This window comes from Amblyraja radiata, chromosome 21, assembly GCF_010909765.2.
Source record: "Amblyraja radiata isolate CabotCenter1 chromosome 21, sAmbRad1.1.pri, whole genome shotgun sequence".
NCBI lineage: Eukaryota > Metazoa > Chordata > Chondrichthyes > Rajiformes > Rajidae > Amblyraja > Amblyraja radiata.
Window position 1 is genome coordinate 39,561,422 of NC_045976.1, and position 19,069 is coordinate 39,580,490.

At 47.5% G+C, this 19,069-nt stretch overlaps 2 protein-coding genes across 2 annotated transcripts in view; both read right to left on the reverse strand.

Annotated features, from left to right (window-relative positions):
* celf2 (CUGBP Elav-like family member 2) overlaps positions 1 to 19,069 on the reverse strand; it is a 579,470-nt gene that overhangs the window by 475,983 nt on the left and 84,418 nt on the right. The window lies entirely within an intron of this gene.
* Positions 18,475 to 18,867, reverse strand: LOC116984898 (mitochondrial import receptor subunit TOM20 homolog). Its single transcript, XM_033039286.1, has one exon. It carries the CDS (start codon positions 18,865 to 18,867, stop codon positions 18,475 to 18,477), a length of 393 nt encoding a protein of 130 aa, XP_032895177.1.

The window sequence follows — 19,069 nt, forward strand, 5'->3', positions numbered from 1 at the left end:
AGGAATGGGTGACGTTTCGGGTCGAGACGTTTCGGGTCTCGAGATGCTGCCTGTCCCGCTGAGTTACTCCAGCTTTTTGTGTCTATCTTAGGTTCTGGAATGTTACCTGAACCTACAGCCGGTTGCTTCAGGCTTCCGCAAGCTGGTGGCAAGCTTACTGACTGGTGTTGGCAGGTCGGCCTGGGCAAGTCAATAGTCAATAGACAATAGGTGCAGGAGTAGGCCATTTTAACGGGTCAGGCAGCATCTCTGGGGAACACGGATGATATTTCGGATGTTATACGTTCATATGTTATTGGTGCAGATTTAGGCCATTCGTCCCATCAAGTCTACTCCGCCATTTAATCATGGCTGATCAGTCTTTCCCTCTCAACCCCACTCTCCTGCCTTCTCCCCGTAACCTCTACTGATCAAGGCACCCGTACTAATCAGGAATCTGTAAATCTCTGCTTTAAAAATACCCACTGACTTGGCCTCCGCGGCTGTCTGTGACAATGAATTCCACAGATTCACCACCCTCTGACGGGAGAAATTCCTCCTCATCTCCTTTTTAAAGGGACGTCTTCAGTCTAAAGAAGAGTCTTGACCCAAAACGTCACCCCTCTTGGTCTGAAGAAACGTCTCGACCCGAAACGTCATCTATCTGTGTAAAATAAAAGAGTTGCGGACGATGGTTTATACCAAAGGTAGACACAAAGTGCTGGAGTAAAGGACCTGTCCCACTTATGCGACCTTGGCTCGCAAATTACGCAACCTCGTGGTCGCTTGAGGCGTACGGGACTCGCGGGGCCGGTCCCACTTAGAAGCACGGAGGCGTATGGAGTTGTGCGGGGCTGGTCCCGACATCGCGCGGGGCTCCGAAATTCCTGCAGTGTCTGAAAATTTTGCGCGCCAATGGCCTGTCGGCGCGCAGGCGCATTGCGGTCGTACGCAGTGTCTTGACGGCGTACGCCTAGCGCGTGGCGTTGCGCGATGACGTCACCGCCCGGCACCGTGCGACACCCAAATTCAGTCGGCCCACCACCTGCCCAGCTGATTGTTCAGCCTAACGCAAATGACGTCACGCGCGAACTTAGCGTGAACTCCGCTTTCGTTTGGTCGTGCCAAACGCACGCAATCGCATGCAAGTGGGACAGGCCCTATGTGGCCTGACCTGCTGAGTTACTCCAACAACAGGAACTTCAGTACAAGGCTCTGCTCTTTACCACATACTAGCAACAGCCAGCACATGTGGTGACATCACATGCATGATGATATCACACGCACATATGACTCATTTACTGACCAGCATAAAAATAACACCAATTTCAATCCTTGGAAAGTATTCCGTGTGTAAACAGCCATTACACATGATTCCGACAGTTCACTGGCACTTCACTACGTTTGCATCTTTGGCAATGTGTCTACACCTAGGTCCAAAGTACACACGGCTCACTGCTGAGTTATGCCTTTGTCAGCTCTGCAGACGGCACCACCACACTAACATTCCACCAAAGCTCCTACAGCGAGCAAGATAGATCACTCGACGAAAAAGACGTAGTACGGCCATGGGCAGATTTATGGGTAATTTTCGGCCCCATTTCCGTAACCGGCTTCCGTCTCCGCACCAAAGATCCCGTAGCGGAGCAAAGATACTAGTGCGGAGACGGAAGCCGGTTACAGAAACATCCTCGTAAAAATAAAAGTTATTTGGTAAAAATCTTCTCCTCGTTTTCAGAATTTTAATTTATTAACACAAACTGTTCCCCCGCAACGTTGATTACACTGCGAGTCGGGTCGGGTCGGGTTACAGAAATGGATGAAAAAAAAGGCCCACGTTCCACTCCGTTGCGTACTACACGTCAGCCCATTGCATTTAGCAGGAGTGGTCTATCTTGCTCCGCTATAGGATCTTTGCATTCCACCTTTGTCCTGCTCACTGGTTTACAGTGCCCTCCATAATGTTTGGGACAAAGACCCAGCATTCATTTATTTGCCTCTGTACTCCACAATTTGAGATTTGTAATAGAAAAAATCACATGTGGCTAAAGTACACACTGTCAGAATTTAATACAAGACCATTTTTATACATTTTGGTTTCACCATGTAGAAATTACAGCAGTGTTTATACATAGTCCCCCCCTCCCCATTTCAGGGCATCATAATGTTTGGGACACAGCAATGTCATGTAAATGAAAGTAGTCATGTTTCGTATTTTGTTGCATATCCTTTGCATGCAATGACTGCTTGAAGTCTGCGATTCATGGACATCACCAGTAGCTGTGTGTCTTCTCTGGTGATGCTCTGCCAGGCCTGTATTGCAGCCATCTTTAGCTTATGCTTGTTTTGGGCGCTCGTCCCCTTCAGTTTAGTTTGGTTTTAGTTTTAGAGATACAGCGTGGAAACAGGCCTTTCGGCCCACCGAGTCCGTGCTGACCAGCCTTCCCCCACACACCAACACTACCCCACGCACACTAGGGGCAATGTACATTTATACCAAGCCAATTAACCTACAAACCTGTATGTCTTTGGAGTGCGGGAGGCAACCGAAGATCTCGGAGAAAACCCACGCAGGGTCATGGGGAGGACGTGCGTACTCCATACAGACAGCACCCGTAGTCGGGTTGTTTGTTTAGTTTAACTATACGAGTTTACCCAAGAGCTCTCCCGAGTTTAAAAAAAAAATCAAACTCGTGGTAAGCACGTAGAATGTACGTAGCGGGTACGTCGGAGCTCGGGGACGTCTCTTAGCGGCTCGTAACGCTAACGGCAGGTACTCGGGAAACGCGGTGAGCTCGTGAAGTTTTTTCAACATGTTGAAAAATGTCCACGAGACCCCCGAGTACCTACGAGCGGCTGTTACCGTAAATCTCCCAGTTCGAATCAGGGGAAACTCAGGTGAACTCTTGAATTAGCTCATACAGTGGGACAGGCCCTTCAGACTACCAGAGTATTGTGAAAGCCCACCTCTTCTGGCAACTTCCTTTAGAGAAAGACATCGGTTGCCAGGCTGGTCTGTTAGTAACCACAGCCCAACAGCAAAGTGATTGTCCCCTATAATGGCCTCCGGAGGTTGCAAGTCATTTCATTCAGTCGTATCAGATTGCAGTGAATTCCCAACAATTGCCATTGAGGGAGTTCCTTCACGACATGCACTAGATCTGGTCACAAAGGAAGATCGCTGCCAAATGGGTATTAAGTGCAGCCTTTAGATAAGTGGAAACAGGCCCTTCAGCACACCAAGTGCATGCCGACCATCAATCACCCATTCATGCTATATTATGTTCAATATTATGTCCGCAATAACCTACCTGAACTCCCGGTGGCTCAGCACTTCAACTCCCCCTCCCATTCCCAATCCGACCTCTCTGTCCTGGGTCTCCTCCATTGCCAGAGTGAGCAACAGCGGAAATTGGAGGAACAGCACCTCATATTCCGTCTGGGGACCTTGCGTCCGGATGGCATTAACATTGAATTCTCCCAATTTTGCTAGCCCTTGCTGTCTCCTCCCCTTCCTTAACCCTCTAGCTGTCTCCTCCCACCCTCCCATCCGCCCGCCCTCGGGCTCCTCCTCCTCCTCCCCGTTTCCTTCCTTCTCCCCCCCCCCCCACCCCCCATCAGTCTGAAGAAGGGTTTCGGCCCGAAACGTCGCCTATTTCCTTCGCTCCATAGATGCTGCTGCACCCGCTGAGTTTCCCCAGCAATTTTGTGTACCATGCTATATTATCCCATTTTCATAAGTTCATAAGCTGTCGGAGGAGAATTAGACCATTCTGCCCGTCAAGTCTACTCCATCGTTCAATCATGGCCGATATATCTTTCCCTCCCAACCCCATCCCAATGTTGGGGGAGTCCAGAACCAGGGGCCACAGTTTAAGAATAAGGGGTAAGACATGTAGAACGGAGAAGAGGAAACACTTTTTCACACAGAGAGTGGTGAGTTTGTGGAATTCTCTGCTTGTGAACTGAGACTGTGGCCTCTGGTCCAAGACTCTCCCGCTGAGCGGAAACATCCTCTCCACATCCACTCTATCCAGGACATTCACGATTATGGTAACTTTCAATGGGTCTTCAGTATGAGCCTTTGACCGGACCGGATGCTACCGGACAAGGCAAAGATGAAATGTTCACCGATTCGGAGAGTCCTTCAGCATGTTAACATAAAATATCTTTCCTGTAACATGAATGAATGAATAAGTTTATTGGCCAAGTATTCACATACAAGGAATTTGCCTTGGTGCTCCGCCCGCAAGTGACAACATGACATACAGTGACAGTTAGGAATGACACATAAAACATTAAACATTAATAATAAAACATTATCGATTAAACATGTGAATTACAAAAATACCAGAGCTAAATACCAGAGCACATGGCGCTCAGAACTGAACACAATATTCTAAAGGTAGACAAAAATGCTGGAGAAACTCAGCGGGTGCGGCAGCATCTATGGAGCGAAGGAAATAGGCGACGTTTCAGGCCGAAACCCTTCTTCAGACCCAATATTCTAAATGCGATCTCACCAACATCTTGTACAACTGCAACATGACCTCCCAGGTTCGATACTCAATACTCTGACTGATGAAGGCCAATGTCCCAAAAGCTTTTTTGACATCCTTATCTACCTGCGACTCGACCTTCAAGGAACCATGCACCTGCGCCCCTAGATCCCTCTGCTCTTCAACACTGTAAGAATAATGGTAATAAAAAGAGATGGCTGATTCGACTTTGATGAGACCCTGTGACATTGTGCAAGCATTGAAGGCAGGCTGGCAAAGACTTTACATTCAGGAAGGCAAGCCAGGACAAGTGAGATAACACTGAGTTCCCCTTGTGCCCGAAAGCATATCAGGCATAACACTTCCAACTTTATCTCGGAGCTGCGGTTTAAAATAGCACCAGTCATCTGGAGCCGAGATTGTCATTATCCTCGGGCAAAACAAACAGCAGAGTCTTTACTAACACTTACAGTAGTGATGGGTTTTATCTTCATTTAATTACACCTTCATCTGCATTAACTCTCTCAGTCCCCGCAATCTGCCCACTGCCAAAATGCCTTTTAAAACTGAACTGAAGTCTACACAAAATGAATTTCGGAGTTGTGAGACAGGTACTAGTTAAATGATACATAGAAACATAGAGAAACATAGAAAATAGGTGCAGGAGGAGGCCATTTGGCCCTTTGAGCCAGCACCGCCATTTATTTCCAGAACCAGGGGCCACAGTCTTAGAATAAAGGGGAGGTCATTTAAGACTGAGGTGAGAAAAAACATTTTTACCCAGAGAGTTGTGAATTTATGGAATTCCCTGCCACAGAGGGCAGTGGAGACCAAGTCACTGGATGGATTTAAGAGAGAGTTAGATAGAGCTCTAGGGGCTAGTGGAATCAAGGAATATGAGGAGAAGGCAGGCACGGGTTATTGATTGGGGACGATCAGTCATGATCACAATGAATGGTGGTGCTGGCTCGAAGGGCCGAATGGCCTCCTCCTGCACCTGTTTTCTATGATTATATTGTGATCATGGCTGATCGTCCCCAATCAATAACCCGTGCCTGCCTTCTCCCCATATAACTTGATTCCACTAGCCCCTAGAGCTCTATCTAAGTCTCTCTTAAATACATCCAGTGATTTGACCTCCACTGCCCTCTGTGGCAGGGAATTCCACAAATTCACAACTCTCTGGGTGAAAAAGTGTTTTCTCACCTCAGTCTTAAATGGCCTCCCCTTTATTCTAAGACTGTGGCCCCTGGTTCTGGACCTTGGACAGGATGATACTTTTAGAAGGATGAGAGGATATCTCATTGAAACATATAAGATTGTTAAGGGCTTGGACACGCTAGAGGCAGGAAACATGTTCCCGATGTTGGGAGAGTCCAGAAGCAGGGGCCACAGTTTAAGAATAAGGGGTAAGCCATTTAGAACGGAGACGAGGAAACACTTTTTCTCACAGAGAGTTGTGAGTCTGTGGAATTCTCTGCCTCAGAGGGCGGTGGAGGCAGGTTGTCTGGATGCTTTCAAGAGAGAGCTAGATAGGGCTCTTAAAAAATGCGGAGTCAGGGGATATGGGGAAAAGACAGGAACGCGGTACTGATTGGGGATGATCAGGCATGCTCACATTGAATGGCGGTGCTGGCTCGAAGGGCCATATGGCCTACTCCTGCACACATTGTCTATTGACAGGTACATGGCTAGGAAAGGTTGAGAGAAATACGGGTCAAACGCGAGCAGGTGGGACTAGTGTAGATGGAGCATCTTGGTCAGCATGGTAAAGTAGGGCCGAAGGGCCTGATTCCGTGCTGTACAACCCGATGACCTTGTTGCCAAGTGAGCAATGCACAAATCTACAAAACCCATTCCCCAACCAGGATTCAGATTCACAACAAACTATCATGTTGAAATGAAATGCTTGTCCTTCTGCACATATGCTTATCCGAGGAATCAAACCGTGCCAACTGATGCTTCCAGTGGTATGAATATTGAAGGTAGACACAAAATGCTGGAGTAACTCAGCGGGACAGGCAGTATCTTCGAAGAGAAGGAATGGGTGACGTTTCGGGTCGAGACCCTTCTTCAGAATATTTATATTCAGAATATTCACAATATGCAGAATATTGATTTCTCTAACTTCACTTTATCTTGCCCTAAACGTTATTCCCTTTATCTGTATCTGTACATTGTGAATGGATCGACTGTAATCATGCAGTGTCTTTCCGCTGACTGGTTAGCACGCAACAAATAACTTTTCACTGCTCCTTGGTACTCGTGACAATAAACTAAACTGAACTAACTATTAAACTAAACTAACCTAAACTAAACTAACTATTAAACTAAACTAAACTAACTATTAAACTAAACTAAACTAACTATTAAACTAAACTAAACTAACTAACTATTAAACTAAACTAAACTAACTATTAAACTAAACTAAACTAACTATTAAACTAAACTAACTATTAAACTAAACTAAACTAAATATTAAACTAAACTAAACTAAACTAACTATTAAACTAAACTAACTATTAAACTAAACTAAACTAACTATTAAACTAAGCTAAACTAACTATTAAACTAAACTAAACCAAACAAAACTAAAACTAAGTTAAACTAACTATTAAACTAAACTTATCCAAACTAAACTAATCCAAACTAACCTAAACTAACAATTAAACTAGACTAAACCAAACTATACTAAACCAAACTGAAGTAAACGATTCCAAAACGATTCCTAAATCTTCTTCTTCTTGCGAATGAAACATAAACCGAAGGAATAGTTAGATCCCAAGCCGGGTGTTGAGCAGCCAGGCCAGGTTGTTGTCTCTGCGTCAATGAAAACTAAATAAAACTATTAATCTAAACTAAACCAAACAAAATTAAAACTAACTAAACCAAACAAAACTAAAACTAAGTTAAACTAATCCAAACTAAACCACTGTGCCTCGGTTCACGTGAAAATAAACTAAACTAAACTATTAAATCTTTCTCCTCTCACCTTAAACCTCTGTCTCTGGGTCTTGATTTTGTGCTTCGAATCTCTCACCTACACCTTTTCCCTGGAAATTAGGAACATGGTTCTTCAACATTTAGTCTGTAAAGTCTCCTTTTCAATTGAATGTATTATCTTGTCCCACCTTCTAAATTAGTCTGTATAATAGCCGCACTACGTTAGTGCTTTCTGTATGGAGTGCTTCTAAATTGACTCTTTCAAATGTAAATCCTCTGTGATCAAGTGGGGATTTCTTTATTCTCCAGAAACAAATTCTCTCCAAACCACAATCAGTTGGAATCAAAGCCACATCATGCCTTTCCCCACCCATCTCTAAGCCACAAGACAAACACCTGGGACTAGCTTCCAATTAGCGGATATTGGCTAATGTAAACATAAGATCATAAGATCATGTGATAGGAGTAGAATTAGGCCATTCGGCCCATCAAGTCTACTCCGCCATTCAATCATGGCTGATCTATCTCTCCCTCCTAACCTTAAGGGGCAGGAAACATGTTCCCGATGTTGGGGGAGTCCAGAACCAGGGGCCACAGGGGTAAGGCATTTAGAACGGAGATGAGGTAACACTTTTTCACACAGAGAGTTGTGAGTGTGGAATTCTCTGCCTCAGAGGGCGGTGGAGGCAGGTTATCTGGATGGGAGAGCTTGATAGGGCTCTTAAAGATAGCAGAGTCAGGGGATATGGGGAGAAGGCAGGAATGGGGTACTGATTGTGGATGATCAGCCATGATCACAATGAATGGCGGTGCTGACTCAAAGGGCCGAATGGCCTACTCCTGCACCTATTGTCTATTGTCTATTGACATTTCGGGTCAAGACCCTTTATCAGACTGTACAGGGTCCCAACCGGAAAAGTCGCCTATCTGGTTCTTTGTGAGGAAATTGTAACAACTGATGCACCACCTTGTCACAGTTACACGAACACTCTATTGTCCTTTTGCCTTTGGTACATTTTACAGTTATTTATAATGTAAGAGGTATATCAGCTCCTGACAAGGGTATCAGGCAAGGGTGGCGTTAATGCATTAGACAAGAGACAGATTGCATTCCAACTCAAAGTCAAACCGTGTAGTTATAGATTCACAGAGCAGGGAAACAGGCCATTCGGCCCAACTCGTCCATGCTGACCAAATGGCCTCCATCATTCTACCAAAACAGTTTTCACACTCCTGTACCGTTTGCCTGATGGGGGAGGGGTGATTTTGTGTATAATCTTCCGATTCTCATTCAAAATTGTGCCCTGGTATCTCTCTCATCCCTCGAACCGAACTGGTACCACTTGGCCAGGCCAGGCCCAAATCTTTCCAAGTTGACGTAGAACACAGAACAGCACAGCCCTTCGGCCCACAATGTTCGTGCCAAACATAATGCCAAGATAAACCAATCTCTGACGCGGGTTCAGCGCTCCGTCCCGACAGTCCCCTCGACCCGAGTAGTAGCGGTCGAATGCGTGACAAGGGCGGTTCCGTATGGGGCCAACCAATTTAGCCCAATATACGGGATGTCCCGGCTAATACGGGACAGTTGGCAACCCTATCTATCGCTGGGACTTAGCCGGCTGATAATGAGGGGAGAGAGAGTAGGGCAAGCAGTCTCTCAGTCACAACACATCAATGTTTCTCCTGCACAAAGTTGGTGGTTAAGGGCTTGTCCCACTTGGCTATTTTTTCGGCGACTGCCGGCATAATTGACTGATGTGTCAGGTCACCGAAAAAGTCGCAGCGTGACGCGGCGTGACCACGTGTTGACGTGCGGTGCTTTTTCAAGTGTCGCGAGATTTTTTTTGTCGCCACTGGATTTTGAAATGTTCAAAATCTTTTGGCGACACTGATATGACGCCGGCAGTCGTCAAAAAATCAGCAAGTGGACATAGGATACTGGATGCAGGGCATAGCATCGACACAGGCCAGCAGCATCATCAAGGACCAGTCTCACCCACCGGCCACTCCCTCTTCTCCCCTCTCCCGTCGGGCACGAGCTACAGAAGTGTGAAAACGCACACCTCCAGATTCAGGGACAGTTTCTTTCCCAGCTGTTATCAGGCAACTGAACCATCCCACCAACAACCTGACCTACATTGTGTTAATGTGCCTGAGCAGCTGCAGAAAGTTAGAATGCCTTTGTTTCCTTCCAGCTGCTTGTGAGAATTAAACACTTTTGACTGAGTGATCCTGAAATGCTACCTCAAGTAACCAAACTACTGAAAAAGTATTTTCACCGCCAAGTGCTGTCAGTGCTTAATTCTCCGTGCCAGTTCGTACGTTCGCCCCCGTGACCCGCGTGGGTTTTCTCCGGGTGCTCTGGTTTCCTCCCACACTCCAAAGACTTGCGGGTTTGTAGGGTAATTGGCTTCGGTAAAGATTGTAAACTGTCCCTATTGTGTGTGTAGGACAGTGCTAGTGTGCGGGGTGATCGCTGGTCGGCGCGGGCTCGGTGGGCCGAAGGGCCTGTTTCCGCGCTGTATTTCGAAACCAAACCGGAAATATTGTTGCTCTTCTTGAGTCATCTCTGGGAGGATCAAACTTCTGACAGAACTTTAGCCGCTCCAGGGATAATAGCGTTGAGGAGTTCAACGTTGCCAGGGGAAACACTAACACGCATGGCAGTGTGCCCAGATCTTAGTTCCTCAGCATTTCCTGCGGCTGGGTTTCCTGAATGTTTTTCCAGTGTCCATATAGGAATAACACGGATTCAAAGTCCGGAAAATCATCCTTGACCATGATGAACAGTGAGACTCATGAAGCATGAGACTAAACTACTGGGGCGGCACGGTGGCGCAGCGGTAGAGTTGCTGCCTCACAGCGCCAGAGACCCGGGTTCGATCCCGACTGCGGGTGCTGTCTGTGCGGAGTTTGCACGATCTCCCCGTGACCCGTGTGGGTTTTCTCCGAGATCTTCAGCCATGATCATGTTGAATGGCGGTGCAGGCTCGAAGGGCCGAATGGCCTTCTCCTGCACCTAATGTCTATGTTTCTATCTTCGGTTTCCTCCCACACTCCAAAGACGTGCAGGTTTGTAGGTCGATTGGTTTCTGTAAATTGTAAATTGTCGCTAGTGCGTGTGTGTAAATTGTCATGTAAGTATGTAGTGGCCGCTGGTCATCACGGACTCGATGGGCTGAAGGGCCTGTTTCCTAGCTCTATCTCTAATCTAAACTGCTTTCCTTGGCTAGGACGTCCGAAATCCAGGCTGATGCGCCTCCTACAGCACAAAGAGAGTACTGCTCTGTTGGAGCAACTATCCTTTGGTTGAGATGTTAACTCAACCGAATTGACACAATGGTCCACAATGGTGGCGTAATGGTAGAGTCGCTGCCTAACAGCGCCAGAGACCCCGGTTCGATCCTGACTACGGGTGCTGTCTGTACGGAGTTTGCACGTTCTCCCTGTGACCATGTGGGTTTTCTCCAGGTGCTCCGGTTTCCTCCCACACTCCAAGGACGTGCAGGTTTGTAGGTTAGTCAGCTTCTGTAAAAATTGTAAATTGTCCCAGGTGTGTAGGATAGTGTTTGTGTACCGTGTGATCTCTGGTCAGCAGGGACGCGGTGGGCCGAAGGGCCTCTTTCCACCCTCCATCTCTTAGGTCTAAAGCCTAATTATTCCACACAGAAAATCATTGGAGCAGAATCGGGTCATTCAGCCCATCGAGTCCACTCTGCCATTTAATCATAGCTGATCTATCTTTCCCTCTCAATCCCATTCTCCTGCCCTCTCCCCAGAACCTTTGTAAATTGTGTGTGTGTAGGGCAGTGCTAATGGATGGGGTCACTGATTGGTGGGCCTGTTTCCGCGGTGTAACTAAATTAAACGACAGATACATCAAACAACGCAACCAATTGGTGGCTGTTCTGACAAGAAACTGTTACAAGTTATGACCTGTTATGTTGATAAGTGATGGTCTTGGCATCAGGTACAGTAAAGACATTGTGGGCCGAAGGGCCTCTTCTTGTACTGTACTGTTCCATGTTCTATGAAACCTATGCAGTGAAACACTCTGGCCTTGAATCTTCATAAGTTAATAAGTTAATATGTGATATGAGCAGAATTAGGCCATTTGGTCCATCAAGTCTACTCCACGTGGCTGGTCTATCTCTCCCTCCTAACCCCATTCTCCTGCCTTCTCCCCATAACCCTTGACACCTGTACTATTCAAGAATCTATCTATCTCTGCCTTAAAATTATCCATTGACTTGGTCTCCACAGCCGTCTGTGGCAATGAATTCCACAGATTCACCACCCTGTGCTGTACTTTTCTAAAGGGGCTGTTCCACTTGGGCGACCTAATCTGCAAGTTCTGGCGAATTTGCCCTCGACTCATACTCGCAGCATGGTCGACACGAGGTCGTGGGAGGTCTTTGTAACTCTCCTTCATGCTCGAGAGTAAGCCCCGCGTACTCGAGGCCTCAGCTAGGTCGCGGCCTATTTTTCAACACGTTGAAAAATGCCCGCGAGTAAAAAAGGGTCGCCATGGAAAAAATCGATACTTTTTTTACTCGTAGGTTTCGTCGTAGTAGGTCGGCATGTTAGTCGTAGGTAATCGAAGGTAGTCTAAGGTAGTCGTAGATAGTCTTCATCATAGGCGAAGGGAGGTCGAAGGAGATCGAAGGGATCGAAGTTAGTTGTAGCTAGTTGTAGCTAGTCTTCATCATAGTCGAAAGAGGTCTTCAACATGACATCTTTTCAAACTCTCCTAAACTGTTCTAAACTCGCCAATTAGGTCGCCCAAGTTGGACAGCCCCTTTAGCTCTGAATGATTCACAATTCCACATGTCTATCATGCGGTGTCTTATCATGCCATGCGCCCCGTCCCACGCTGCTGTCCTGCGGGTGACCCCCGGTTAGGGTTGGGGTTCGGGACCACAGATGGGCTGTAAATTAAACCCAAGGTAAAAATGGACGGCAGAAGGGTTAAAAAAAATGTTCCTTCAATCTGGAGCTTTGGGGAACAAAGCACAAACAGTGAGTGACGGGGGAAAACTTCGTATTCCAACTTGCAAAGTCTCCAGAGAATAATGCTTCAAGCATTTGAAGCTGCTGCTAAAATCTCTTTGCAAGGTGTTAAATTATACCTCTTGTCAGGCTGTACTTAGGCTGCCTAGTTACGTGCAGTACCGCAGTAAACATAGAAACATAGAAAATAGGCGCAGGAGTAGGCCATTTGGCACTTCAATCCAGCACCGCCATTCGATATGATCATGGCTGATCATCCAAAATCAGTACCCCGTTCCTTCTTTCTCCCCAGATCCCTTGATTCCGTTAGCCCTGAGCTATATCTAAGAGCCGAAGAGCTATATCTAAGAGATATCTATACATAAGGGTCTGAAGAAGGGTCTCGACCCGAGACGTCACCCATTCCTTCTCTCCAGAGATGCTGCCTGTCACGCTGAGTGACTCCAGCATTTTGTGTCTAGCTACACATATATCTCAAGGGGCTGTCCCACTTGGGCGACCTAATTGGGTGTCCAAGATGGCTGCCGTGAAGAGGGAGTGGACGCTGGCGCGCTTTGGCTGCCGCTGCTCTCTCTTCACACTGTGTTTTTGATTTTCTGTTTTTGTATTGAATTCTGTTTTTAATTCGTGTCTCTGTGATGTCTTTTTTACCTGTTCTATTCCGATTATATGTTTTTATTCCGATTACTATGTAAGGTGTCCTTGAGATGTCTGAAAGGCGCCCATTAAATAAAATTTATTATTATTATTATTAATTGCCGAGTTTAGAAGAGTTTGAAAAAAATGACATGTTGAAGACCTCCTTCAACCTCCTTCGACTATGTAGAAGACCAGCTTCAACTAGCTACGACTAACTTTGGGAAAATTGGACACCGAATAGTGGAGAGTGAAGACGACCTCCGTCGATCTCCTTCGACTATGATGAAGACTATCTACGACTACCTTCGACTACCCTCGATTACCTACGACTAACATGCCGACCTACTACGACTAAACCTACGAGTAAAAAAAGTATCGATTTTTTCCATGACGACCTTTTTTTACTCGCGGGCATTTTTTAACATATTGAAAAAACCGCCGTGACCTAGCTGAGGCCTCGAGTACGCGGGGACCACACTCGAGCATGAAGGAGAGTTACGAAGACCTCCTACGACCTTGTGTCGACCATGCTGCGAGTATGAGTCGAGGGCAAACTCACCAGAACTCGCGGATTAGGTTGCCCAAGTGGGACATGCCCTTGACTCTCTCTTGATGGTTTGACTGGTTTTGAAGATTAGATGATAAACAACAAATGCTGCACCTGGCTGCTCACCACAACAGCTCTTAAAAATAGCAGAGTCAGGGGACATGGGGAGAAGGCAGGAACGGGGTACTGATTGGGGATGATTAGCCATGATCACATTGAATGGCAGTGCTGGCACGAAGGGCCGAATGGCCTACTCCTGCACCTATTGTCTATTGTCTCATTTACAAATTTTCAGAAACTGATCAACTGACGTCTTTAGAGGGTGGGAGGAAACCCTTAGCAGCCAAAGAAAACCCATGCAGTCACAGAGAGAACGTACAAACTCCATACAGACATGCACCCGTAGTCAGGATCCAACCCGGATGTCTGGCGCTGTAAGGCAGCAACTCTAACGCTGCGCCGCTGACACCAAAATTAGCTATGTCGTGTAGGAACAGAATTAGGCCGTTCGGCCCATCGAATCTACTACACCATTCAATCATGGCTGATCAATCTTTCCCCCTCAGTTCCATTCTCCTGCCTCTCCATAACCCCTGACACCCGACCTGACTAATCAAGAATCTGTCAATCTGCACCTTAAAAATACCCAATGACTTGGCCTCCACAGCCGTCTGTGGCAATGAATTCCACAGATTCGCCACCCTCTGGCTAAAGAAATTCCTCCCCATCTCCTTTCTATAGGTATAACCATATAACCATATAACAATTACAGCATGGAAACAGGCCATCTCGACCCTTCTAGTCCGTGCCGAACGTCCGTGCAGGTATGTCCTTTTATTAATCAAGGACAAGTCGCACCCCAGCCACTCCCTCTTCTCTCCTCTTTGCCATTGGGCAAATGGTACAGAAGTGTGAAAACGCACACCTCCAGATTCAGGGACAGCTTCTTCCCAGCAGTTATCAGACAACTGAATCATCCTACCACCACCAGAGAGTGGTCCTGAACTACTATCTACCTCATTGGTGACCTTCGGACTATCCTTGATCGGTCTTTGCTGGCTTTATTTTGCACTAAACGTTATTCCCTTATCATGTATCTACACACTGTAAATGGCTCGATTGTAATCATGTGTTGTCTTTCCGCTGACTGGTTAGCACGCAACAAAAGCTTTTCACTGTACCGAGGTACACGTGACAATAAACTAAACTAAACTAAACGGAACTATCCTGAGGCTGTGCCCTCTGGTCCTAGACTCTCCCACGACTTGAAGTGGTTTATTAACCGCCTGTCATTTCGCCTGCACATATAGGTTGCCATTTTACCAAACTGTGATTAATTGCACTTCAGTAGAACTTCACCGACTGCGATCTCCTTTGAGATCTCCTGAAGTTGAGATAAGTGCGATAGAAATGCCAATTTTATTTTCGGGAACTGGCAGAGAGTGACTGCACTGTAATTTAGCTGTGTGTAACATGGTTGGTCGTGCGTTGCTGAGTTAGGGTGATATAGTCAGTCAGGTGCGTAGCTGGCTGTGAATGATGAAGCCGAAATCCGTCAGGAAAACGGGAACCCTGGGTGTAAGAAAAACAACTGCACTTAAAGAAGGTGATAAGGACGCAGCTACTAAATCTCAAGGTAGAAGCTCGTGCAATTTAAATGTCTCAGCACAACTCAATTTAATTGATATAAAAGAGACACAAAGTGCTGGAGCAACTCAGCAGGTCAGGCAGCATCTCTGGAGAAGATGGATAGGAAACGTTTGGGCCGGGACCCTTCTTCAATCAATTCCAAGGGGGAATCCCGACCTGAAAGGTCACCTTTCCATGTTTTTCAGGAGGTTGCCTGACCTGTCGAGTTACTCTGGCACTTTGTGTCTTTTCTCTTTGTAAACTGGCATCTGCAGTTCCTTGTTCCTCCAGAGATGCTGACCGACCCGCTGAGTTACTCCAGCACTTTGTGTCTTTTTTCTTCTGTAATCTGGCATCTGCAGTTCCCTGTTCCTCCAGAGATGCTGCCCGACCCGCTGAGTTCCTCCAGCACTTTGTGTCTTTTTTCTTCTGTAATCTGGCACCTGCAGTTCCCTGTTCCTCCAGAGATGCTGCCTGAGCTGCTGAGTTACTCCAGCACTTTGTGTCTTTTTTCTTCTGTAATCTGGCATCTGTAGTTCCCTGTTCCTCCAGAGATGCTGCCTGAGCTGCTGAGTTACTCCAGCACTTTGTGTCTTTTTTCTTCTGTAATCTGGCATCTGCAGTTCCCTGTTCCTCCAGAGATGCTGCCTGAGCTGCTAAGTTACTCCAGCACTTCCTGTCTTTTTTTTTGTTGTAAACTGGCACCTGCAGTTCTCCTTTCTGCCAGAGGTGCTGCCTGGCACGCTGAGTTACTCCAGCACTTTGTGTCTTTCTTTGTAATCCAGCACCTGCAGTTCCTTGTTTCTACCTTCAGTTTTTAGTTCGTTTGGAGATATAGCATGGAAACAGACCCTTCAGCCCAACGAGCCGGGGATGGGTTAGCAGAAGGGGTAAGAGTTTTAAATTGGGGCTGAGGTGGGAAGCTGTCACCTGGAGAGTAGTTGAGATCCGGGTCACATGGCCTGAGTTAAGACATCAACATGTAAGATGTAAAGAGGGCGGCACGGTGGCGCAGCGGTAGAGTTGCTGCCTTACAGCGCCGGAGACCCGGGTTCAATCCTGACTGCAGGTACTGTCTGTGTGGAGTCTGCGCACTCTCACTGTGACCGCGTGGGTTTTCTCCGGGTGCTCCGGTTTCCTCCCACACTCCAAAGACGTACAGTTTTGTGGGTTAATTGGCTTTGGTAAAATTGTAAATTGTGTGTGTAGGGTAGTGCTAGTGTACGGGGTGATCGCTGGTCAGCGCGCGGAACCAGTGGGCCGATTAGCAGATTTCGAGGTTGATTGGCTTCTGTAAATTGTTCCTAGTGCGTAGGGCAGTGGTAGTGTACGGGGTGATCGCTGGTTGACGTGGGCTTGTGTTCTATGAGGGAAGGCACTAAGTCCCATAGTCAGGCCTATTGAGGCCTCCGCAGTCGCCGCTACGGAGGCTCGATGTTCCAGGCCGTTCTCGCCGGGTGATGGTGCTCTGGCATCGGGAGAATCCTCTCAGCGGCTTGGGACACCTGGAACGGCTGCCTCCTTACTCGAGACCGCGGCTTCCGAAGCCAACAAGGCCGCGCCGGATGGAGCTCCAATACTGGCGATCTCGTCGCGAGATCCCAGACTCCCGGTGAAAAGTTCAGCGCCGCCGCCCCGCGGCTGGCCGCTCCACAGACCCGCAGCTCCGCGATGTTTTACTCGGCGTTCTTCAGCTCCAGCGCGTTGACCCGGGCAAGGCATCGCCCGCTCCACTCCGCGATAGCGCTCCAGCACTGTGCCGCCGCCGAAGCCGAGGTTCTGGGCGGTACTCTCAGGAAACGCCGCTCCAGGCCCGCTGATAGGCCGCGAGGACGGGTCGACGGTGCAGCCCGGAGAAAAGCTGCCTCTCCGACCAGGTAGGGACCCTAGAAATCAGTTTCCCCCCCCCACACCCACCCCCCACATAAAAAAGGCTAGGACTCCTAAAAACAAAACACTCAACTAACTAAAAATAAGAAAAAAGATGAAAAACAGACAGCTGCAGGCTGGGCTGCCATACCATACAGGACGGCGCCCCCTGGGACATATGACAATAACACACTCTTAACGTGACTTGTTTCCGCGCTGTTTCTCTTACACTAGACTCTATTCAATGCTCCAGAAGTCACGCTGTTACACTGTTTAACATGTGAGACAGTTGTATTGCCGGACTGAGTCGGGCCTCACACATGGAGGAGATACGTAACTGATCTTCCTCCATCAGTGTCCCCAGTTCACTTGTATCCACCCTGGACACAAAGGACCTCCCTCCCGGTGACATGGACCAACACACACCTTTGGAGTCATAGTCACACAGTATGGAAACAGACCCTTCGGCCCAACTACCTCCACCTGCCTGTGTTTGGCCATATCCATCTCAACCTGTCCTATCCATGTACCTGTATCTCTAAACTAAACTAAACTAAACTAAACTAAACTAAACTAAACAAAAGGATTTGAGTATAGGAGCAGGGAGGTTCTACTGCAGTTGTACAGGGTCTTGGTGAGACCACACCTGGAGTATTGCGTACAGTTTTGGTCTCCTAATCTGAGGAAAGACATTCTTGCCATAGAGGGAGTACAGAGAAGGTTCACCAGACTGATTCATGGGATATCAGGACTTTCATATGAAGAAAGACTGGATAGACTCGGCTTGTACTCGCTAGAATTTAGAAGATTGAGGGGGGATCTTATAGAAACTTACAAAATTCTTAAGGGGTTGGACAGGCTAGATGCAGGAAGATTGTTCCCGATGTTGGGGAAGTCCAGAACAAGGGGTCACAGTTTAAGGATAAGGGGGAAGTCTTTTAGGACCGAGATGAGACATTTTTGTTTTACACAGAGAATGGTGAATCTGTGGAATTCTCTGCCACAGAAGGTAGTTGAGGCCAGTTCATTGGCTATATTTAAGAGGGAGTTAGATGTGGCCCTTGTGGCTAAAGGGATCAGGGGGTATGGAGAGAAGGCAGGTACAGGATACTGAGTTGGATGATCAGCCATGATCATATTGAATGGCGGTGCAGGCTCGAAGGGCCGAATGGCCTACTCCTGCACCTATTTTCTATGTTTCTATGTTTCTATGAACTGAATGGAACTGAACTAAACACGGATCGGACCCAACGACTAAACCAGAGTGTGCATTTGGTGACGTTTTATGTTAATATAAAGAGATGTGTGTACAAGTGTTCTCGCTCAACTATCATCTTGCTGCTGTGTCGCTAGTCATCAGCGGAGGGTGGAGAGTCTGGTGAGGAGCATGCGGAATATATGCGGGGGGATGGTCTGCTGCAGCACCTGCAGCAGTTGCTGCGGTTGCCCGCAGATGGCAATGGCGTTGGACAGGTGGTAGACGCCCACCTCGTAGTCCCCCTGCGACAGGGACTCTTCCCCCCGTTGGATCTCCTCCAGAAAGAAGGCCTGCATGGCCTCCGCGTCCTTCTGGCTGGGGAAGTCGGGGAGCACGCTGCCTTCCGCCGCCGCCCTCTGCTGCCTCCTTCGCTGCTGAAGCCTCTTCTTGAACTCAGGGTCCCCACGCCTCTTACGGTCAAAGTAGATGCAGTAGCCCACAAAGAGAGCCCCACAGATCCCGGCTGCAATCACCCTAGTATTCCCCATCATAGTCCAGTCTCCCTCCTCCACTCTTTATAATCGCCTTAATGTCCTTGCAGGTGACCAGGAGGTAGCCGGCTTCACAACAAAGCCCATTGTGATGTCAACACACAACCCTTCTGTCATCAGGACAAGGCTCCAACCTGCCCTTTACAAATTGGCTAATTTACAATTAGAAACATAGAAACATAGACAATAGATGCAGGAGTAG